Here is a 25,043-nt window from a genome sequence, read left to right on the forward strand (position 1 = left end):
CTTGAAACATCTTACATGTCATTCTAATAAACTTCAACCACAACCTTTTACAAAAAGATTACTTCAGATTCAATCTGAATATACAAACTACACAATCACTCCGATAACGAAATCTCTTCATAGAGACTGGCCTAAATAACGACATTTCACCACCCTGTCCACTGGTTTTGTTTCCCACCCTGCCCAGTCAATTACAACCTATGATGACAACTAGCTGTTCTAGCTAGCCTGCTGGCTACACTTCCTGGATTATGTCACAAGTTCCGAACAGCATATTTGAAAGCCTATTCATTAATTTCGACATTTATGATTATCGTCAGACGAATCTATGGTTTCAATGTAGCCATGAGTCAAAAACATGGCTCTACTTATGAACGCTGTCGGCTTATTTAACTCTACTTACCTCGTAGAAAGCTTGTACCATCTCCACTAGTACCCACTGTTGCCCGGACGCCATTTTCGTTTCCTGAATCACGTGATCTGCACAAAACGTCATCAGATTTCTAGAGAGGAGCGCGCGCCCTCAACTGGTAAAAGCTGAACCCGGAGACGAGAAATACTCCTTTCTGATTGGCTAGCAGGTGTCCCGATATTTCTTTTTTTTTGTAACGGGACCACAGATACATTTCCCCAGGTGTATGAACGGAACACCTATGAAGTAATCAGATAAAAGTTTAATCACCGTCCTATATCAAGGCTCTAGAAACTTTGAATAGTAACTAACGCTTGATTGAAAAGCTGTTCATTGAGGCTACTACAGTAAGTGTGAAGTCAGGCAAGCAAATTAATTAACGAAATGAATTCTCGTTTTGCCAAGTAAAGTGTTATCCCTCCCATCACTGACACCCTAGAGATGTGTTCAGGTCAACCATAGCCTACCCTGGCTTAAAGTTGACTTTTCCATCAACTATTGTTTTTCATGTGTCAAAATATTCAACTGAAACAGATTTGAGTTTGCATCAAAATGTCGTGGGATGTGGGCGGCCTTCTTTATCATTTGGCAAACCTGAATCAATAGCCTATTCATTTATACATTTAAAGGAAAACCACCATACCAAAGATTTTGCATTGCAAATAAAAGTAAACCAAGATAACCATTAACCATCCCCTCCTCTTTAGCATTTTAATGGTATGGGGGATAAATGCAAATGATTTGAAGGAGTTTGCCTCAGTCAAGGCCTTGCAGAATGATCGAACAAGCAGTCCATACATTTGGTTTGAAATGGAGGATACTAACACATTTTGACATGAGAGATTTTGAAGTGGCAATGAAAATGTAGCTGATTCTTCTCTGTAGCATATCACAGTCACAGTGGCTGTGCCTACTGGAGAGGCAATGTTTAGTTTCTCCCCACAATTTGCTTACCATAAAAGGTGATACAGATAATTATACTGAGAGAGACATACTCATACAGATTTGTTTTTGGGTAGTTTAATTTTTCCTTCTTTCAACTGGACCACTAGATTTTTCAAAACTTGTGCATGCACATGTGAAACAACACTAAGGACCTGGGAATTCCTTTGAAATTTCCTTCATTGATTAATTGGGAAAAATTAGATTAGAGGCAAATGGTGACCACGTACTTCCACATATCCTCCACTAGGGGGCGCTCAATGATTCTCTATCGCACAGCTGACTTCCTTCAGACACTAAGCTGTATTTTGAAAAGGGTAACCCAAGCTGCACATTGTCTTCGGGTCTCCTGACCATGCCCTGACATTTGTGTACAAGCGTTTAGTTTCACGTCAAGGACACCAAAGATGCAGATTCAACCAGGAATGCAGCTCTTCCTCTTCCTCTTCCTCTGTTCACTACAAATGGGCAAACGGCAGGCACATTATTTAGCAGATTAGCTGGTCTCATATTTTGATGAATGAGATGACATGCAATTCAAAGGCATAGAAAAAAAGCCACAGAGAGGGAGAGATGGAGAGTAGAAGGCTTTGCTTGTTTCTAAACATTACATAGAGGCAGACAGTGGAGAGAGGGGGTTATTAACATTATAGAGGCAGAGTGGAGAGAGGGGGTGTTATTAACATTACAGAGGCAGACAGTAGAGAGAGGCGGTGTTATTAACATTATAGTAGAGAGAGAGTAGAGAGAGGCGGTGTTATTAACATTACAGGAGAGAGAGGCGGTGTTATTAACATTACAGTGGAAGAGAGTAGAGAGAGGCGGTGTTATTAACATTACAGGAGAGAGAGGCGGTGTTATTAACATTACAGAGGCAGACAGTGGAGAGAGGGGTGTTATTAACATTATAGTAGAGAGATAGAGAGAGGCGGTGTTATAAACATTACAGGAGAGAGAGGCGGTGTTATTAACATTCACAGAGGCAGAGAGTAGAGAGAGGCGGGTTATTAACATTCACAGAGGCAGAGAGTAGAGAGAGGCGGTGTTATTAACATTACAGGAGAGAGAGGCGGTGTTATTAACATTCACAGAGGCAGAGAGTAGAGAGAGGCGGTGTTATTAACATTCACAGAGGCAGAGAGTAGAGAGAGGCGGTGTTATTAACATTACAGAGAGAGAGGGCGGTGTTATTAACATTCACAGAGGCAGAGAGTAGAGAGAGGCGGTGTTATTAACATTACAGTAGAGGCACACAGTAGAGAGAGGTGGTGTTATTAACATTACAGAGGCAGAGAGTAGAGAGAGGCGGTGTTATTAACATTATAGTAGAGAGAGGCACACAGTAGAGAGAGGCGGTGTTATTAACATTACAGAGGCACACAGTAGAGAGAGGCGGTGTTATTGACATTACGGTAGAGGCAGAGAGTAGAGAGAGGCGGTGTTATTAACATTACAGAGGCACACAGTAGAGAGAGGCGGTGTTATTAACATTACAGAGGCACACAGTAGAGAGAGGCGGTGTTATTAACATTATAGTAGAGAGAGGCACACAGTAGAGAGAGGCGGTGTTATTAACATTCACAGAGGCAGAGAGTAGAGAGAGGCGGTGTTATTAACATTATAGTAGAGAGAGGCACACAGTAGAGAGAGGCGGTGTTATTAACATTCACAGAGGCACACAGTAGAGAGAGGCGGTGTTATTAACATTACAGAGGCACAGTAGAGAGAGGCGGTGTTATTAACATTATAGTAGAGAGAGGCACACAGTAGAGAGGCGGTGTTATTAACATTCACAGAGGCAGAGAGTAGAGAGAGGCGGTGTTATTAACATTACAGAGGCAGAGAGGCGGTGTTATTAACATTACTGTAGAGAGAGGCGGTGTTATTAACATTCACAGAGGCAGAGAGTAGAGAGAGGCGGTGTTATTAACATTACAGTAGAGGCACACAGTAGAGAGAGGCAGTGTATTAACATTACAGAGGCAGAGAGTAGAGAGAGGCGGTGTTATTAACATTACAGAGGCAGAGAGTAGAGAGAGGCGGTGTTATTAACATTACAGAGGCAGAGAGTAGAGAGAGGCGGTGGCTGAGTGGCTGCTCCCAGTGTCCCGGCGCCCTGTGTGCCCATGTGATCCCAGTGTCCCGGCGCCCTGTGTGCCCATGTGATCCCAGTGCCCTTCCCTGTGTGCCCATGTGATCCCAGTGTCCTTCCCTGTGTGCCCATGTGATCCCAGTGTCCCGGCGCCCTAATGTGAAGCACGTGCATGTGCTCAGGGAACAGAGTGCCTAATGCCTTGATCAGCCCCTCCATGTGTGAGAGGAAGGGAGGCGACTCTACATGCTCTGGATCTCACTTCTCTGACTCTACATGCGCTGGATCTCACTTCTCTGACTCTACATGCGCTGGATCTCACTTCTCTGACTCTACATGCTCTGGATCTCACTTCTCTGACTCCACATGCTCTGGGCAAGCAGCTACCAGGATTTCACTTCTCTGACTTCAGCGAAGCTCGCGAATGAATCTGTTTATAGTATTGCGGCCAGCATAATAAAAGCTTACAGCAGAAGTCTACATGATTGAAGAACAAATATGAAAAAAAAAATAATAAAAGTACTGAAAAAGCCCGATTTGCAATGATGAAGTTTAATTCTTATTTTATGAACTGGGTACTGAGTGCTACTGGGTTAAAGGCAGTAGTTTAACCCATTTACATACATGCAAAGCCTGCTCCATAATCCAAGACTACAGCAAGACTTTGTACCTAGACCATTCAAGGGTCAAGTCATTCGTTTTGCATGAGCCGAAACCAAGGTTTTGCGTACGGTGGGCCCTCTCTGAAGCCTCCTGCAGGGATAGGATGTACTCAGCGTGTGTGTGTGTGTGTGTGTGTGTGTGTGTGTGCGTACGGTGGGCCCTCTCTGAAGCCTCCAGCAGTGATAGCCTGCACTCAGTGTGTGTGTGTGTGTGTGTGTGTGTGTGTGAAACTGAAACACAACATAGGCTACTCGTCAGCTTCATGGTCTCGGTGTGTGTGTGTGTGTGCAACTTTTCCCCGTCTCTCTCCAGGCAGCTCAGAGAAAGTCTTGCGAGCTGCACGCCCATGTCCAGACATGTCATGAATAATCATGTGTAATCACATCTGCCAAAGTCAACAATCCCCTTAAAAGGGCCCCTGGATTTCTGCATCAGTCAGATGGAGACTGAGGTTTCACACTTCACCTTAATTGAGAAGCGATGTTTGTTTCCATGTGTGGTTGTAAGAAACAGTTTCAGTAAAATGAATGTGGTGGCCTTTTTATCCACCAATCTACACAAACCACATCCAGTGTGATCACGCAGGCGGATCAAGCTGGCGATGGAAGCGGTTCAAAATCAAAATGCGATGTAATGCAAAGAGGAAGCCAGAAAGTGACTGAGTTTCCAGTGCGTTTTACGTAACTGCTGGATACCAGAGGCCTGCACTGCTGACACGGTGTGGATGACACGTTTCCATGTGCGAGGCCAGCTTCTTTGACAGGCATGAGTGAGGCTTCCTGACTCAGGCCCCAGTACAGTAAGGCATGTCTCCCTGGAAGGCCTCGCTCTCTGTCAGTGGATCAGACTTCTACTGTACCACGCAGCTGCCTCCTGTCAGAGACACTCAAGAATAAAGACACTCACACACACACACACACACACACACACACACACACACACTCACACACACACACACACACACACACACAAACACACACACACTCACACATCACACACAAAGTCAGTTTTACTGCACAAATCCTGGTGTTTCTGTTTATCTTGCTGGCTTCCCACTCTTTTTTTCTTGTTCCTTATCCTCTTCTCTCTCTCTCTCTCTCTCTCTCTCTCTCTCTCTCTCTCTCTCTCTCTCCTTCCTTTCTCTCCCTTTCTCTCTCTCTCTCTCTCTCTCTCTTTCTCTGTGGCGTTTTGTTTAACAATACATTTTAGGTTTCAATGCTCCATAAGGTTTCCAAGAGCCTCATGGACGGGATGTATTTATGGATGGGATTACATAAGATGCTCTCTGCTCAAAGGGGAGAATAGATGGGAGGCGCTCATCCGTCTCTCCTGGAAACCGTCACTGGCGGCAACACCTGCATCATAGGCCATGGGGTTGCCAAGCAACAGCAGGAAACTGTGTAGGATAGTGCATAGAATGTAAATGATATGGCCCACCAGAAGACCACTGCCATTTAAGATCGACTGAAAAACAAGCAATTGTAACGGATTTGCTCATTTCAGGGATGTAAATGATTGATGAGTAACACTTAACAGGAACGTTTCTTAACATGCATACAATTAAATGCAGTATTTAGCATCGTAAAAAACATTAACTGCAGCATTTAACCTTATGTTAGTAATGGCCAAAGCTGACAATTTATCCATAGTAACTATTAAACTGTGTGTCAGTGCAGAGGTCTTGGATCGTTTAACATGATCAAAAAAAGACATGTAAGCATGTCTCATCGCCTTGCATTTAACATGATCAAAACATACACGTAATTTAATTTCCCTGATGTCAGTGATGTAGTGGACATGTCCACTACAATTAACACAATGTTACTTCGGCGAACCTTAACATAAGGCATGGCTCTCTCGTCACGGTTATGTCCGTGCATTATGGAGGAGAAGAGGCTGTCTGTGTCTGTGTGTGTGTGTGTCTCTGTGTGTGTGTGTGTCTCTGTGTGTGTGTGTGTGTGTGTGTGTGTGTGTGCCGTATGGCAGCCCCTTCTCCCATAGGGACTAAGATGACTCACCCAGGCATTGTATTGAATTAAAATCTCAGCAGAAGTCAGTCAAATCTCAGCTATGGGAGCTTTGCTTGCGGTTGGTGCTGGCAGAGATTTATTTCCCACACTGCGACAACTGACCTTGCTGCCGACCGGCTCCCCTCCTGAGTAATGCTGTTAGCCTGGGTGTGGCGCGGCGTGCCGTGGCATTTATGGGGGAGTGTGTGTGTGTGTGTGTGTGTGTGTGTGTATAGGCAGGCGGCGAGCGACTACCGCTCGGTCAGTGTGTCATGTATATTGTCTAACCTCAGCCCATAAGCTGCTCACAGCGGTGGACACTGGGGGATTATGTGTGTGTGTGTGTGTGTGTGTGTGTGTGTGTGTGTGTGGACCGCTCATCTTCAGACCACATGCTCAAGAGAGAGAACGAGAGAAAGAAACAGACAAACAAAACAACCGTAAAAAAAGATAGAGGAAGGAAAAGAAACAAGGTGGACAGATCCACAAGGTCCTCCGGGTTTAAGAGAGCGCGGCACAGGACTGTTTCAATGCTGTGGCACAACCCTTGACAAACACTGCTGTTTTCACTCACGGTGGCCGTCAGTGACAGGCCCCTTCCTTCATGCTCTCGCCACCGGCTGCATTAAACGTGTATAAATAAACAACCCCTGCTTGAAAGGAGACTACATTTAGTCGTCATTGCTTTTGCTGGGCTTCTCACCGTAGGGGCAACAGTAGGGATATGATGGAGAGGAGTCAAAGAGGGTTTTTTTTTTTTTTGTCATGCATATACTACACGCTAGGCACTTTTGGGGTCTTGTCATTTTCAAATGTTTGCCGATTCTTATATACAGGAAATAGCTGGTGGACTTCATGATTATACTTTCATCCGCAGTGACAGAGGGCTTTGCAGTACCACACATGTGCATATCTTTAAAAAACGGCCAAGGCGACGGCTCTCGGAGACATTTGACACGGACCAGGTTAAACATGGAAAAAAATATTTATTTCAACAGAGGACATTCTGTGATCTATAAGCGGACACAGGGTGCACATTAACAAGGGATGGATGTGAACAAAAAGAGATGGAAATCTAAAGATAAACAGCTTTTCTGAGCTGAGTGAATTCCCTGAAGTTGAAATTCATTCATGACGTGCAGTGATTGAACATTGATGGATAGCATTCTTATTGTTGGTTTGCTTTAAACTTTGGCCAGTTTCATATTGCCACTTATTAAACCAGTTCTGACCACATTTCTTTCCGATTGTGCTTTTCGGTCTCCTCCTTGTACAAACAAACATCGGTGGACACCATTTTAACCATCCACTGAAAGCTTCGTTTTAGCCCAGTAAGTATTTAGCATCAGTAAATAAATATTGCCCAAAAATTGTCACTCCAACAAAACAAAAAATCCAAATCAATGCGAAATAAACAACCGTACAAAAAAAAAGAAACAATAACAACAAAGGGACAAATAAATTACAATACCTCAGGGTGTGGCACACGAGACACACAGTATTTACAAACATAAAGCACTTACAAAAAGACAAATAAACAAACAAACATAAAGCACTTACAAAAAGACAATATTAGCAGGGCGAACATCAGGGGCGGACATCAGGGGCAACATCAGGGGCGAACATCACTGACACGACTGCTGAGTTTTAGTTGTCATCTCCCAATCCTCAAACATGAGTGACCTTTGACCCCAGGTGAATTACAGAAGCCTAATCACTCAGGTTTCCATTAGGTTACCAGATACTGCTATTCGGTTACATATACTGATTACTTTAAATACATTTTTTAAAATTTGTCTTTAATTAGAAATGTCACCTTTAGAGTACCATGAAGAGCAAAATTGTACAACTTCTTTACATCTTGTTAAAAGGTCTCTTAAAAATATTCCACTTACAATGTTCAAGATCAACTGTTTTGTTGATGTATATCTACTATAGTACTCTGTGTTTTCGATATGTTTTTACTTGACTTTAATGCTTACAAAACAGTGCAATATGAAATAATTGAGTTCTCTGTTCAAAAAATGAAGAACACAGCGTTGAACCTGAGCAAAATGTCACCTATTCTAGTTGGTAAGAAATTCACCCTGTTGACTTGTGGCAAGCACCTCAGCCTATGCTTTGAAATAATAATGTGAATTTTGCCAAGGCTTTACCCAATGGTCTCTGTTATAAGACCACGGAAGACATTTGCTATATGAGGTTGGCTTCTGGTTCCTTATAAAACGTGTTACAAGTTTCGAGAACACCAGTGACTGATTTTGGCAATCGAACAGGCTAGAGGTATGTTTACATTTCCCCTAGGGCCTGATGGCCAGTTAAGCCATTTGCCATGTAGGTATGACAACCGCACTGGTACCGAGGACTAATACTTAAATATCATTTTTTTTTTTTTTTTACATGTCAATGTACAGCGTATACACTAGAGCTCTGGAGTCTTGGAGTCAAGTTTACAGAAAACGATGTTTACAGCAGAGAGTTGGAGTTAAGTGCCAGCTAGGCACTTCAACATTCAACACTTATTCCAATCATTTATGATCACTAGGAGAAAAAAAAGAAAAAAAAAAGGATTAAAACAGTAAATCAAATGTAAACAGAAACGAAACAATCACATTTCCTATGAACAGCATTCACTTTTGCTGGAGTCACAATGTACTTCTTGTCCGAAAAGGAAGTTATTATAGTCGATTTTATGTTCTGTATTTATGATATTTTTTTTTTTTTTTTTTACAAAAGCAACAGCCATTTTGGCACCGTAAAACCGCAGCAAGCCATTTTCATTTTTCCCCCACAAACTCAGTGTGATACTGGTGGCCTACCTCAAAATACAAAAAGAAATATTCTGTTCATGGCAAAAATATATAAAGCAACCAAAAAAAAACAAAAAACATACAACAAATTAAACATTTGCACTGGTCGGTTTCAGAACTCCGAAACATTACATGTCGAGAGAATAACAACCGCTCACGGCAACATCACAGACAGAGAGAATAAGCATTAACACAGTTTAGCACTGGCAGGGACAAGATGACATGCGAGCATCCACAGGAGACACACACCGAAAGAGAGAGCGAGCGAGCGAGCGAGCGAGCGAGCGAGCGAGAGAGAGAGAGAGAGAGAGAGAGAGAGAGAGAGAGAAAGCGAGGGAATGCCGCTCGTGTTGATTCCTGTACGCCAGAAAGGCCCCTCTGGTGAAGAGAAGCATCACCCACACTCGGCGGCCTCATTCATTCATTCGGTAAGTGCTTTACTGCGCCACTGTCCAGGGTGTCTGCTGCGTGAGTGGGGTAGGTGGAAGCAGTCACTGAGGGCATGAACAGGAGGAGGAGGAGGAGGAGGAGGAGGAAGAGGAGGAGGAGGAAGAGGAGGGAGAGCAGGGCAAGCCAAGGCAAGGCTCCAGGATGAGGAAACACCGACTGAACCTGGAGAAGAGAAAACATCACATTTATGGTTGGTTTTAAAAGGTGTACTTGTGTTACACTCAGACAGGATTTCACTGCTACTTCTGCGTGTTATATGGAGCATTCTGATTGGTGAATATTGCTCTTAAAACCCAACATTCAGCCTCAGGAGTAAAAATAAAAATAAAAACGTCAGTCAGAAGGTGAGCACTCACGAGCACACAGTTGTGTGTGATATATATATTCAAGAGTTACGAGTCGGAGAGGAGAACCTTCTATGCTCCGTGTCAGATGTCTCTGTTAGACTAGAACAGCTCAATCAGTTGCAGCATAGGCAGGCTCTAAACACATTTTCAAATGTACACTTTACATGACTGATAGCCATTGAGCATCTCTAATACATCAGTTAGGCCCATTTTGCACTACCATAACCTCACTTTAAAGTAAACTTATGCTGCTGTACATGTATCTGTATGTTTATAACTATATGTATATCTATATGTCTTGTCTTATCTGTTGTTGTGCGTGTGCACTTTATATGTTTCACCGTGGGAGAGTGGGAAACGTTTTTTTCGATTCCTTTGTACGTCTTAACATGCAAAGTAATTGACAATAAAGCTACTTTGACTTTGACTTTGACTGATAAGGCCTCAGCCATGATGCCCATGTCTCACGTTCCTCATCGATTCAACAGCGCCCCTTTAACGACCTTTCTGGCACATTCTCCTGTCATATACTACAGAGATACGAGTCATTATGGAACAAGGTCTCGTTAAAAAGCTATCTTTGCTGGTAATGGGGGCCCTCGCTCTTACCTCAGAGCCAGCATGCTATCCTGCTTTAGTGTCGACCATCTGCAGCTGCACGTTGACTGGCATGGCCTCTCCCTCGTAGCCGCCCTTCGACTGCATTTGGGTCTGAATTGAGTTCACCTGATGGAGAACAGAACAAATGATCAACACCACTCATCCATTAATGCTTCAATAAAAAAAACAAAAACATGCATTCATCTTAGAGCAACTGTAAGGATGGTTAGCAGGAATCGAATTACACGGAATGGAATTATAGCTAGCTGGAGTGTAAAAGTACTGCTTACACACACACACACACACACACACACACACTAAAGTTGTTAGTACAGAGATGTAGGGCTATTTGTGCCTGCTGAGAGTCCCTCATTAATGAAATCCTGAAGATTTACAGTGAAACCATGACAGACTCATGATGACACAACACACACACACACACACACAAACCCAACACAAACACTAGAGACTCATCATTCTAATCACACAGGGCAGCAAAAGCACTTTATACGACCTGTACCCCTCTGACACACACACACACACACACACACACACACACACACACACACACACACACACACACACACACACACACACACACACACACAGGTCACCAAAGACAGACAGACTGGTTCTGACAGCACTAGCTCTTGGCCTCAATAGGACCTGTACTCCTCTGACACACACACACACACACACACACACACACACACACACACACACACACACACACACAGGTCACCAAAGACAGACAGACTGGTTCTGACAACACTAGCTCTTGGCCTCAATAGGACCTGTACTCCTCTGTCACACACACACACACACACACACACACCCACCCACCCACCCACACACACACACACACACACACACAGGTCACCAAAGACAGACAGACTGGTTCTGACAGCACTAGCTCTTGGCCTCAATAGGACCTGTACTCCTCTGACACACACACACACACACACACACCACACACACACACACACACACACACACACACACACAGGTTCTGACAACACTAGCTCTTGGCCTCAATAGGACCTGTACGACTCTGACACACACACACACACACACACACACACACACACACACACACACACCCGATTCTTGGCCTCACCGAGTTCATGCCACTGAAGAGGTCTCCCGACCCCACGTGGGCCGTGTGGACGAAGTTGGTGGGCTCCCCGATCATACTCCGGTCGATACGCCTCCGTCGTTTCTGCACAGACACAGAGCGGCAGAAGGGAAGCTTAGCTCAGAGGGCAAAGGTCGTTTCAAAGTCCTGAAAGCACCACTAATGCTAGCGGCGCGTGAAGCCATGCCTTGAGAGGTTTGGCCAATAAATATTCAATGTTGTGATTCAACATGCCATGCTGCTTAGACCGTGCCTCCACCTCTTTATGAAGGCCTCACGTGTAAAAGCTTTATGATGTGTACCTTTAAACACGCAAGTAAAACATAAAGTATATTTACAAAGTAAAAGGGAACAGGCTAATCAGAAGCTTTATATAGCCCACTGAGAATATAGAAGCTTTATATAGGGGAGAATATAGAAGCTTTATATAGCCCATTGAGAATATAGAAGCTTTATATAGCCCACTAGGAGAATATAGAAGGATGTAAGGGTCACCTAAGGCATTACTGATTGATGCATACTCATTGCAGTGACAACAGAAACAAGTAAGCACCAAATAGCTAACATACACAACAGCAGTACACAACAGCAGTACACAACAGCAGTACACAACAGTGTACATACACAGGGAACACAACAGCAGTACACAACAGTGTACACACACAGGGCACACAACAGCAGTACACAACAGTGTACACACACAGGGCACACAACAGCAGTACACACCAGCAGTACACACCAGCAGTACACACCAGCAGTACACACCAGTGCATTGTTGTGTTTTGGGGGCTGGAATGTACTGAGACTGGTTCAAACTCCTGCCCCCATTACGAGTGTGTGTGTGTGTGTGTATGTGTGTGTATGTGTGTGTGTGTGCGCACTCAACAATAAGCCCCCCAGCTGGCTCCGGTTCATGCACGCAAATCCTTTCCAATCGCTGGCAAAAAATAGATAAACTTGACTTCAGCGGTGGGACAGGTGAGCTGTGAGGGGTTTAAGGAGCATGAGCATGACACTGAAGGAGTGCAAAAGGAGTCATCGGAGTTAGCCATGTGACGCTGTGTTTACACACACACACACACACACACACACACACACACACACACACACACCACACACAACACACACACACACACGCACACACACACACACACACGAAGAAGAAAAGATTCAAATGTATTATTATTTAGCCCAGAGCTGGTCAAGGGTTGCAGTGCCGACTAAGAATGTCTTCAGGGGATTTCTGCATGAGTTGACGTAATTCGCCACAAGCCTGTCAGAGCCCATACAGCCTGTTGCTATGACAACTGTGATGAGATAAGAGGCGCTTCAGCATGCAACACGTTGGTAACACTGGAAAAAGAAAGTTCTTGGACAAGAACCAGATTCCAGGCTCTCCAATGTATGGAAAAAAAAAAACAGGGAGTTCCCAAAAGAGAAAAATTCTCTCTGCATCCCATTGAGACACAGTAGTGGCCCCTTTTAATTCACACAATGACTATTCCAAATCCCCCTGCGAGGAGGAAAAAAAGAAAGAAAGAAAGAAAGAGACACAGACAGACAGACAGACAGACAGACAGACAGACAGACATTCTCACAGACCACAATGCCACCCCCGCCCCCTGCCCTCTCTCCCCCATAAAAGAGGATTTCCAAAAGACTGCCAAATCCCTGTTTTAGTCAGGGACGTGAGGACGTCATGTACCGGACGCCTGCTGTGCCCCCTGGTTACACTGCATCGGTGGGGTCATGTAGTCTACAGTACTACTACTCTGGACCAGCCCACCAGTGTGTGTGTGTGTGTGTGTGTGTGTGTGAAAGAACTGAGCCCCCAGGTTACACTGCAAGTGTGGGGTCCTGCAGTCTCCAGCACTACTACGTGTGTGTGTGTGTGTGTGTGTGTGTGTGTGTGTGTGTGTGTGTGTGTGTGTAACAAGGGACGGAAACTGTTGCCGTACACGCAGCGGTTTGGGTAGGAGCACGGAAGACTGGGTGTCCTGCCAACCAAAGCAGCCTCATGAATATTAGTGGGGCGCCAAAGGTATCTGAGGGATGAGCATTTCAGTGTAGTGTGGTTGTACTGTTTCTGGTGTGTGGGTGTGTGTGAGAGAGAAAGAGAGAGAGAGAGAGAGAGAGAGAGAGAGAGAGAGAGAGAGAGAAGAGAGAGAGAGAAGAAAGAGAGAGAGAGAGGGAGGGAGAGAGAGAGAGAGAGAGAAAGAAAGAAAGAGAAAAAAAAAAAAAAAAAACTTTTTTCCTGCTGATCTTAAATCATTCAAATGAGGACATGGCCCACACACACACACCACACACACACACACACACACACACACACACGTGCACACACACACACACACGTGCACACACACACACACACACACACACACACACGTGCACACACACACACACACACACACACACACACACACATACACACGTGCACACAGATACACACAGACACACACACACACACACACACAGCATAGACACACACACAACACACACACACACACACACACACACATGTGCACACAGACAAGAAGGAACACTTCCACACACACACACACACAGCATAGACACACACACACACACACACACATGTGCACACAGACAAGAAGGAACACTTCCACACACACACACACACACACACACACACACACACTTCCATGTTTAAAGGGGAGACATTTAAATACGGATCAGAAATGGCTTCCCTTTCCTAAGGTACTCGTGTTTTACATTATGATAAAACTCATTGTGCCAAGCTGCATGGAACAATGATGGAAGTTCCTACAGTGAAGGTTCTTCTAACTAACATGAAGCAGCTCTTCCCACAGTAAATCAGTCTAAATGTGAGCAGTAAATCAGTCTAAATGAGAGCAGTAAATCAGTCTAAATGTGAGCAGACTCAGGGAGACTTCTGACATAAATAGCTCACTAACAGACTTCACTGAGGAACACACATACACAAGCGTGGTATGACAACAAGCGCTTTATGTGTCTTTTCAGATCACCGTATTTCAAACTTGAAATCTAAAACTAGAGAAAACAACAGTGCGTTACAGTGTGCCCCGCCCTCCACAGTCCCCCAATGCACAGCACAAATCCATGTTGTGGGACTGATGTCAAATATAGCCCATTAACCTTTTGCGTCGGGTAGACAGACTTTGAAATGAATTATTTAATAAGCGATTTGACATTTGCAGGGTCCTTTGACAAATCAGTTCAAACTGTGTGGCTGTGCTCTCCAAAGCGCCCTGTGCAAGTGGTTACCCTCGTACAAGAAGATGGGCTGAAACATACAAAGACCACTTTTCCATTTAATACCATTTACATTTAACCCTACACACACACACACACACACACACACACACACACAACACACACACACACACACACACACACACACACCACACACACACACACACACACACACACACACACACACACACACACAACACACACACAGCTACCATGCATTTAGATTTAACCCGTATTAAGCCCTGCAGCTGACGGACATCTGTGCAAACACATTGAAATGAATGTTTAGATTTAAGCAGTTGTGCTTTATGGGGGATTGAAACAATGACCTTGGTGTTCCAAGTGCCTAGGCATCCTAGTTGATCTGCAGGAGTCATCACACACACAGACACACACACACACACAGACACACACACAGACAAGGGCTGTGGGTGTTAACTCTGAGGTGAAATAGCCTGAGATTGCCAACTGTCCTCAAGAGAAACCAATTCACCCACAACTCCCCTGGGACTGTGTTTTCACCGCCGCGACTGACTGACACGGACCTACTCACACACACACACACACACACACACCACACACACACACACCACACACACACACACACACGGACCCACACGGACCCACACACACACACACACACACACGGACCCACACACACACACATACACACAGCCGGGACTGACTGACACGGACCGCTGTAATGATTCTATAGCAGGTGGTGTCGAGAGGTCAGGTCGAAGGTCAGCAGGCCCAGAAGGTCAGCTGCACTGACAGAATATGCCCAAATACTCGACTATAGTTCCACTACGTACTCCATGAATATACAACACTCTTTTCATCATAAATAAAAAATGGCAGTAGTCTAGTATGTGTATAACAATCACGTCTGTCGATAGCTTTTGCGGAGGGCCAAGTCTGCTTGGAGCGTTCCAATGTCTGCTTAATAGATTGCAGTAAGTGACTGGCCCAAGGGTGCTTTTCCTCAGTCCAAGCGTTGTGCTAAACAGAGCCTTACAGCAGGGTATACACACACACACACACACACACACACACACACACACACACACACACACACACACACACACACACACACACACACACACACACACACAGCCTTACAGCAGGGTTTAGGCGAATAACAACCCCACTGGCTCAGCCACATTTCAAAGAATGCTCCCACAGAATAACTGCCCCATAAGAATATTCCCTCAGAATAACTGCCCGATAAGCAAGTTGGGGTGGCTGTGGTCTGGTGGGATGTCCCGTCGTCTGCAGTGGCCCTCGGGCAGAGGAGACACACTCGGCTGCACACCCCGGCGTGGAGCCTGCGCCCTGCGTGTGGCTAAGGTTTTAGCGTAGCGTATCGCTATGTGGCTTCCCTGATCTGTCAGACGTCATCAGCGTAACGAGACTCCGGTGGCTCATTATTGCAATTTCATTTAACAGCGCTCCCCGTGCGCTCCTCTCGTTTGTGCTGGCTCTCCCCGTGCTTTTAAACGGGCCTGCGAACACACACACACACACACACACACACACACACACACACACACACACACACACACACACACACACGACAGCTCTGCACAGACAGTGGGAGGCTGTTACATTCTGGCTCACTGAAGCCCTGTTGGTGGATGGCGAGAGAGCTGCACACACACACACACACACACACTCTCTCTCTCTCTCTCTCCCCCTCTCTCTCTCTCCCTCTGCACTCACTTTCTTTTCCTCTCCATCGCACAGAGGACATGCTGACAAAAGTCTAACGTTACATTCAGGGCATTTGGCTCCGAACTGTGCAGTGAAATAGAGAGATTCAAAAAGGGGATTCTCTCGGACCAGAGGGTGCGAATCTTTTCCTGAAACAATTTCCGGACTTCCCTATTAAGGGAGCACCATTCCTGATTTACAAGGACACATTTATACATACAATCTGGCCCAGTGAATGGGGGGTGCAGCACCAATATGGCACCAGAGTGTGTTCTGAGAATGCTGCGTTCCCAGCATGCAGGGTCTAGACACCTGATTCATTACTTGTGCACGACAGAGTAACAAACCTCTCCAGCAGGGAGAAGAATGACATCACTTGCAACATCAGCAAGATGGTTTCCTCACTGTCCTTCACAGGCCTCTCTCTCCCTCTCTTCTCTTCACCTCTCTGTGTCTCTCTCCCTCTCTTCTCGTCACCTCTCTGTCTCTCTCTCTCTTCTCGTCACAGGCCTCACTTACGGTGAACGTGACCTTTTGACCTTCGAGAGTTTGATTCCCAAGAGCAAAACCCTGGAGAAACACACCCCTGTCCAGTCCCAGCCCCATGAGCCTCTGTGTCTTGGCATTGTTGCGGAAACAAACAGAACAAAGTAGACATAACACTCCAAATAATATCCAGACGCATTCCTGTGTTTGAGACACAATATACTCAGTCAAGGAACAACCTCTCTGACTAGACTAGTAGCCTGTTCAACACTAGTTTGGTCTTGGGCCGACTGCGGTAAGTTCTCTGAGTCTTTCTCGACTGGATGGATGGATGGATGAATTTATTGTCATTGCACAGAGTACAGGTACAGAGGCAACGAAATGCAAAGAGAGGATGAAAGATTACAGCATAACATGAGGGGAGAGAGGAGAGAAAAAAAGACAACCCCCAATGCTCCTAGAGGAGTACAGTGTGGGAGCATAAAAAAAAAACACCTCAGCACATAAGCACATACATTTTAAACATGACTTGCAATGGGGACTGCGGTAAGTTCTCAGAGTCTTTCTCGACTGCAGTAAGTTCTCTTAGCCTTCCTCCATGTTGGAAATGGGGCACTGAGAGAGAGAGAGGCCCTCAGGTCAGAATTAGCTTAAATAAGAGGCCATCTCTCTGAATTATGTCAGCAGCAGCATCTGTCTGCTTTTCTCAGAAAGCACAGAGTCTTTCTCTGCCCTACTTCGCCGTCAGTCAGTCTCACAAACGAGTAAGTATTTTAGAACAAGCTCGGGCAAATATTTGAAGTGGAGTTCATTCAAGCTCCTCCATTTTAAAAGGCTTATTCATTTGTCATGCCAGACTTCCAGAAACCCCTTTGAGGGTAGAAACACCATCAAAACCACCAGTGATACATTTTTCATGTTTTCATCTCAACTTTTATCAGACATTTGTCATATAATGAGTCAGTTACCTGACAATGAGAGGAACCTTACTTGCACGGACTTGCATCTGAATGGCAAAGCCGTGAGAACAATGAAAAAGGATAGGGAGAGTGAGAGAGTGAAAGAGTGAAAGAGTGAAAGAGTGAGTGAGTGAGTGAGTAAGTGAGAGAGTGAAAGAGTGAAAGAGTGAGTGAGTGAGTGAGTGAGTGAGTGAGTGAGTGAGTGAGTGTGAGAGAGAGACAGTCAGTCACGTGACACCGTCTCCAGTAGGGTTCTTGAACGCCTCACAATGGTACTTCACGTAAGCGTTTCAGTCGTCACCAATCAAAGTGTGGTGACAGCCAATTTGGTCTAAACTGGGACGCTGTTGCCGTCACGTTTTCTCCCTAAGGGGAATCTCTGACCTAATTTCATGGCCGCATATCTTCTTAAATGACACACTTCCCAGCAAAGGGAATATGCATCCATAGTGCAAATACACTGATTTTCATCAACATTTCAAATGTCCTTTTTTATTATCTTAAAGTATACACTGAGTTTTGGAATTATTGACCGTTTTATCCTTAAAGTATACATTGCGTTTTGGAATTATTAACTGGTTTATCCTTAAAGTACACATACTACAATGCATAATTGGCTAAATTGGTGATTCTCAATCGATGCAGCACCGTATGTGTGAACGGGCTTCAAGACATGACCTGCCATGTACGTCACAAGCCGTCTATATTCAACAACGCTTCGTCCAATCAAATGATGATGGGAACACGAGGTGAGCCAATCAATACCGACTCGTTTGCTCGAGGGGCTTTGGGTCGTCCAGACAACCAGGGTTCACCATGACGGGAGCTGACAAACACTCCAGATTCCTCACATGCTTCAGCCATATAAGGCAGCGTGAGGCGAAGCCCACCTCAGAACGGGCCCATCACAGGCGGAGAGCACGGCCGCGGGGGACTCCCTGACAGATCACCGCCATCTGATTGTCTGGGTTCGGGAGATCACCTCTGACCTCCTACAGACAAAATATCCTGCAGCCATCTTTCTCTCAGATGGGATTTAATCAGTGGACCCATGTGGAGCTATTTTCAGATGAGGCTTGTCCGCAGACGTGGCGTAGAGCCCTGTACGAGTGTTATCTGTGTGGAGGCGACAGAGACCGGCGGAGACAAATTGGGGTCCAATGCGCCGTGACAGCCGCTGTCTCCTGGAAGCGTTCTCTCTCCATGATTCCAAAAGCCCATGCCAGAGGGGAGCAGTCGAGCTGTTCCGAGCCGAACGGGGCGCCAGGAATAACAAAAACGCTACAAGCGCTCGGCCACAAATACACACGCAGAGATAATACACAAAAACTGCCCCGTGCGTAGACAGAGACAGAGGCCGCCTCAGCAAAGAACCCTGATTAAAACAGCCCAGTTCCTAATAAAACATGGGCTTTGTGTGGCCCCTGGTCTAATCTAGGGGGAGTGTGTGGCCCCTGGTCTAATCTTGGGGGAGAGTGTGTGGCCCCTGGTCTAATCTAGGGAGAGAGTGTGTGGCCCCTGTCTAATCTTGGGGGAGAGTGTGTGGCCCCTGGTCTAATCTTGGGGGAGAGTGTGTGGCCCCTGGTCTAATCTTGGGGGAGTGTGTGGCCCCTGGTCTAATCTAGGGAGAGTGTGTGGCCCCTGGTCTAATCTTGGGGGAGAGTGTGTGGCCCCTGGTCTAATCTAGGGAGAGAGTGTGTGGCCCCTGGTCTAATCTAGGGAGAGAGTGTGTGGCCCCTGGTCTAATCTAGGGAGAGTGTGTGGCCGATGGAGGAAGGCGTCTGTGGGCTAAACCATCGGGTCTTCTAAGGACAGGCGACTGCAGTCTAGAAGACGATCTAGAAGACGGTTCCTCAGTGATTTTCATGGAAGAATCAACTCCATATCCACTGGGATTCAACATCCTCGCGAAGGTTTTCTGCTGTAGAGAACCCTTTAGACACACAGAACCCTTATGGACACACAGAAGCCTGTTCACCACCAGCAGTTCTCTGTGCAGAAAAGACATGTAACATTATTCTACATTAAAGCAGTTGTGGTTAAAAACTAGCAATCCAACTACTGAAAAGGCATGCAAAAACCTTCCAAAACACAAACAACAGCATGGTATTCACATGCGTAGCATGCGATCACATGTCTTTAGTAGGCGATGCCTTGTTATGAAAGCTTTTTTTGCATAGCAGATAGCCTAGGCGGCTAGCTGGACCCAGACCACAGAACTGCACAGCACATAGCCTTGGCGGCTAGCTGGAACAATAGGTGTGTTTATCTGTCCTTCACATGACCATATACCATGGAAATCTGGTACCAGTTGCCTATTAAAACATGTTTCAATAAGTGCACAAATTGTTGCATACCAGCTCTTTAACTAGCCATTCAACCTTTGACCCCAGACCCACAGAGACATTAACACAAGAGTTTAGGTTGCAAACCCAATGAGCACAGCCTTTCTGCCTGAACATGTCCAACAGCCCCGACGTTTCATGGTAAATCGGAACAGCATGTTGAGTGAAACTCACATGAGCAAAATGATTCAAAAGTGGTCACTCCACCGAAACAGCCCTGTTGTCTGTGACAGAGGCCTTGAAAACAGCTAGAGCAGCAGCTCAATCCTCAGCTCTCGTCCTGCTTGATTTATCAGCTGCGTTTGATACAGTCAACCACCGCATCCTTCTGTCCATACTGTCAAGTATGGGCATTTCTGGCAAGGCTCACTCCTGGTTTGAATCGTACCTCACTGGGCGCTCGTTCAATGTGTCATGGCAAGGTCAGCTGTCTGTACCTCACCACCTTACCACAGGGGTGCCCCAAGGCTCGGTGATGGGACCACTTCTCTTTGCCATTTACACCACTTCGCTGGGCCCTATCATCCGCTCGCATGGTTTTTCCTATCATTGCTATGCCGATGATACTCAACTGTTTCTGTCTTTCCCTCCTGAGGACACCACTGTCTCGGCGCGGATCTCGGACTGTCTTGCTGATATATCCACATGGATGAAAAACCACCACCTTCAGCTGAACCTGGCCAAAACGGAACTGATGGTCTTTCCAGCCAAACAGGCCATCCACCACAACATCAGCATCAATATTGACTCCTTGTCTCTTGTTCCATCCAAAACAGCAAGAAACCTCGGGGTCATTATTGATGACCAACTGACTTTCACGGACCACATTGCCTCTGTCTCTAGGTCCTGCCGCTTTGCGCTATTCAACATCCGCAAAATCAGGCCGTACCTAACCCAGTATGCCACCCAGCTGCTGGTGCAAACCTTGGTGAATTCACGCCTTGATTACTGCAACGCCCTCCTAACGGGCCTGCCGGCTTGCGTGGTGAAACCACTACAAATGATCCAGAACGCGGCGGCGCGTCTGGTGTTCAACCAACCGAAGAGGGCACACGTCACCCCGCTACTCATTGACCTCCACTGGCTGCCTGTAGCTGCTCGCATTAAGTTCAAGTCACTTATGCTTGCCTACAGAGTGCTTGATGGTTCTGCTCCTATCTACCTAAATGCTCTTGTAAGGGCAAATGTTACACCCAGGATGCTGCGCTCTTCTAGTGAGCGTCGTTTGGCACTGCCGTCTGTGCAAGCACGGCAGTCCAGACTATTCTCATTTGTAGTTCCACGTTGGTGGAATGAGCTGCCCAGCACTACCAGAGCAGGGGCGTCCCTCTCTACCTTTAAGAAGCTTTTGAAGACCCAACTCTTCAGAGAGCACTTCCCGTCCTAACTGGCACTTCGACTAGTGCGTAACTTGCAATTACAGCAGTTACACTTCTGCACTCTTTCTTTCTTTTTATTTCATTTTGTTATATTTCTAATGTAAAGTAGTATTTATTTATTGTTACACCAGGTTCTATTGCTCGTAGCTTGAATATTCTCTCCCTTGTACGTCGCTTTGGACAAAAGCGTCTGCTAAATGACTAAATGTAAATGTAAATGTAAATGAGCAGTGAGAGAACAGGGTAGTGAGAGAACACTGAGAACACACTGAGAACACACTGAGAACACACTGAGAACACACTGAGAACACACTGAGAGAACACTGAGAGAACACTCTGAGAACACACTGAGAGAACACTGACAACACTAAGAACACACTAAGAACACTGACAACACTGCTTGCTTACCGGCTGGGGCTGCTCTGCGATACAGCAGTTGAAGCACAACCAGAATTCACTCATGACTAACAGTCCTTAAAGTGTTCCTGTGCACACTGTCACTGTCCCCCGGGGGGTCGAAGAACTGCGTGGCGGCACCGGGCTCTCTGCGTCCCCGTGGGAAGGCCCCTTCCGTGGGTCCAGCCAGGCACGGGGGGTCTGGCGCGGCCGCTGCTGGAACTGGTGATGTGCTGGACGGTTCTCCCGGACAAAGGGGGGGGTGGGTGGGGTTGGGGGGGGGGGAGCGGAGGGGACGGGCCGAGGGCAGGGTTCCAAGGGACTGCGCCGCCGTCTCGTCCAGAGGGCTGTCAATCAAACCTGGAATGGAATGGAGGGGAGAAGTGTGAGGTCATACAGGTTTTGCTCTTAAGGCGCACGCGCACACACACACACACACACACACACACACACACACACACACACACACACACACGACGGGCAGGCTTAAAGGGCTCTTCTTGTAAATGTGCATACCTCAACAAAAACCCTGATGACTCAGGCCAGAGCATTATTCATCACACACACACACACACACACACACACACACACACACACACACACACACACACACACACACACACTTCCACTAGTCATTACCCATGTGTTTTAATATAAAACCCACACTTCCACTAGTCATTACCCACGTGTTTTAATAGAAAACCCACTTCAAGTGCTACGGTGTTGCCAACAACATTCCAGTATAGCCTACACACACACACACACACACCTGGTGATGCACCGCTCTTGCACACACACACACACACCACACACACACACACGGTGCTGCACCTCTGTTCCACAGACAACATCCTTGCTCATAATTCTCCTCATGTGTGAACTCTACAGAGAATCCCTTAATGCACCTTGATTGCCATGTCACTCACGACACAAACACTTATGGAAAGTAAAGGGAGATAAAGGAGTGGTGAGGTCACTGAAAGGAGTGCACTCTGGGAGTCCTCCACTCCTGCGGGCGATGACTGTGTGTGTGTGTGTGTGTGTGTGTGTGTGTGTGACTGTGTACCGGCATTCAACACAACTGGTGCTCATTAGGGAGGGGGAGGTTATAAAACTCCCATTGGAAAGGGCCATTAATTAGGCAGACGGTGAAGTCTTTTCACCCTCTGTGATTAAAGCTCATTCACAGCTCCCCTCCGTGGAGGCCAACCTGGATTCAACCAAGAACCCATTTTATTGTCTTTTATATTACTATTTTGTAACACAGTATCCAAGTAATAGCTGCAGATCTCCAGAATAAGACGCATTACCTCCATGTGAGACAAGTGTGAGTCAGGACAGGGGTCCTGATATTTAACAAATGACTTGATATTGGCCTGTAAAATAGCCCTTAGCATCTACTTTTGCATTGGAGTTAAACACTACTGACTTAGCCACAAGACAAGAGGAAGGATTTGTTTCTGTAGCTCGACTGGTGGAAGTTGGCCCTTACCAGGGCCCGGATAAAGCACGTCACTATTGCATGTGGCATGAAGCAGCAGAAATGTGATCTCGCCTCTGAATATCAGTAAATATGGCCCACACTGACTCATCTATTCTGGTCTTCTACTAGTCAATCAACAAAACATGTCCTGCGTTGGCCTCTGTGAACTGTAGCTTTGGCTTAGGATCACTGCTTTTGGAACTGTAGCGTTGGCCTCTGTGAACTGTAGCTTTGGCTTAGGATAACAATAATAAAAGGATGCTTCTACAAAACCAGAAACCAGAACAATTGGGTGTTTCATCCAAAAACCTTAACTGAAAACCACCTCAAGTGTGCTAGTCGTACCTAGCGTTAGCACACAATAGTCTGTTCTCATCTTTGTTCTTAGTCAGTGCTTTCACATCCCATAAAAAGAAACACAGAGCGAGAGAGCAAGTAATTCGATCAGACGTATAGCGTTTCTTTACGACCCGCTAAAAATGAATGCTGGCACTAAAGAGGAGACAACACTGACCCCTCCAAGCTGACCCCTTCACACACACACACACACACACACACACACACACACAGACACACACAGAGACACAGAGACACACACACACACACACACACACACACACACACACACACACACACACACACCTGGGGACAGAAGGAGCCGTCTCCGGCTCAGTCCAAGACAGCCCGAACCCCTCAGGAAGCGGGGGGGAAATGTGTGGGAACCATTAGCGCAGCGAGCGAGTCTGGGCCAAGGGCTGTTAAAGCTCTGAAAAGCACTTTTCTGCCACAGCAAGCCACTTCTGGCGAGGCCTCTCCACTTCACGCCAGCGCTGGGAGTGAACCGTGTTTTCCCTAATAGGCGTCCATTCATAAATCCCAAGATCTCCTCGAGAGCATATTTTAAGAGGGGGCAGGTGGAAAGAGGTGCAGGTGCAATGGCTGCCGTATCCAGCTGCTGTTTTAATGGTTAGAGTACAGAGTTGTGGGAGTGTGTGGGAGAGTGTGTGGGAGAGTGTGGGAGAAGCTGCGTAATGCTGGTGTGGACACGGTATGGTGGCCTTTATGTGAACTGTAGAGACAAGACATGAGTAATCTTCCATCACGGATCATGTGAGGACGCAGAGATGTTGTACATGTGTAAAGCCAACAGGAGTCTGTTCAGCATCAACGGGTTCAGCCTGATTTAATCATGAAGCAAAACATTGCAACAGGAGAGAATGTGAAATGAACAGACGCACATTGACCAATAAGCAGATAAAAAAAAACCACACATTTTGTATGATTTAAATGAACTGCCAAACCCTCAACTATCAAAACAGCAGCAATCTGACCCATATCTTCTGCCTAGATCCTGCCAAATAAAGCATTAAACATTAAGAGGCCAGTGAATGGAGGGACTCATTAGTGGACCATCTACACAACTCATTCAGTCCTCTCCGTGGGGTACCAGAAGCGGGCGGACCCAGGAGGACAATGGAGGCAGGCCGCCCGCCCGCTCTCCACGGAGGAATCTTGGCTGGGAACGGGGAGGAGCGGGGGAGCCGACGGGGAGCCGACGGCCAGTTTG

General features: G+C 46.2%; 1 protein-coding gene across 1 annotated transcript in view; it reads right to left on the reverse strand.

The window, feature by feature from the left end:
* Positions 1-8,106: 8,106 nt before the first annotated feature.
* The window catches only part of cdc42se2 (CDC42 small effector 2), a 35,548-nt gene continuing 18,611 nt past the window's right edge, over positions 8,107-25,043 (reverse strand). Inside the window, exons 2-5 of the mRNA XM_012836972.3 lie at positions 22,006-22,353; positions 11,443-11,544; positions 10,335-10,451; positions 8,107-9,540 (exon numbers count right to left, since the gene is read on the reverse strand). Coding sequence (XP_012692426.1) covers positions 10,350-10,451; positions 11,443-11,544; positions 22,006-22,059 — 258 coding nt within the window. The 5' untranslated portion in view covers positions 22,060-22,353 and the 3' untranslated portion in view covers positions 8,107-9,540; positions 10,335-10,349. The remainder of the gene's footprint in view (positions 9,541-10,334; positions 10,452-11,442; positions 11,545-22,005; positions 22,354-25,043) is intronic.

Source organism: Clupea harengus, chromosome 12 (genome assembly GCF_900700415.2).
Source record: "Clupea harengus chromosome 12, Ch_v2.0.2, whole genome shotgun sequence".
Taxonomy (NCBI): Eukaryota; Metazoa; Chordata; class Actinopteri; order Clupeiformes; family Clupeidae; genus Clupea; species Clupea harengus.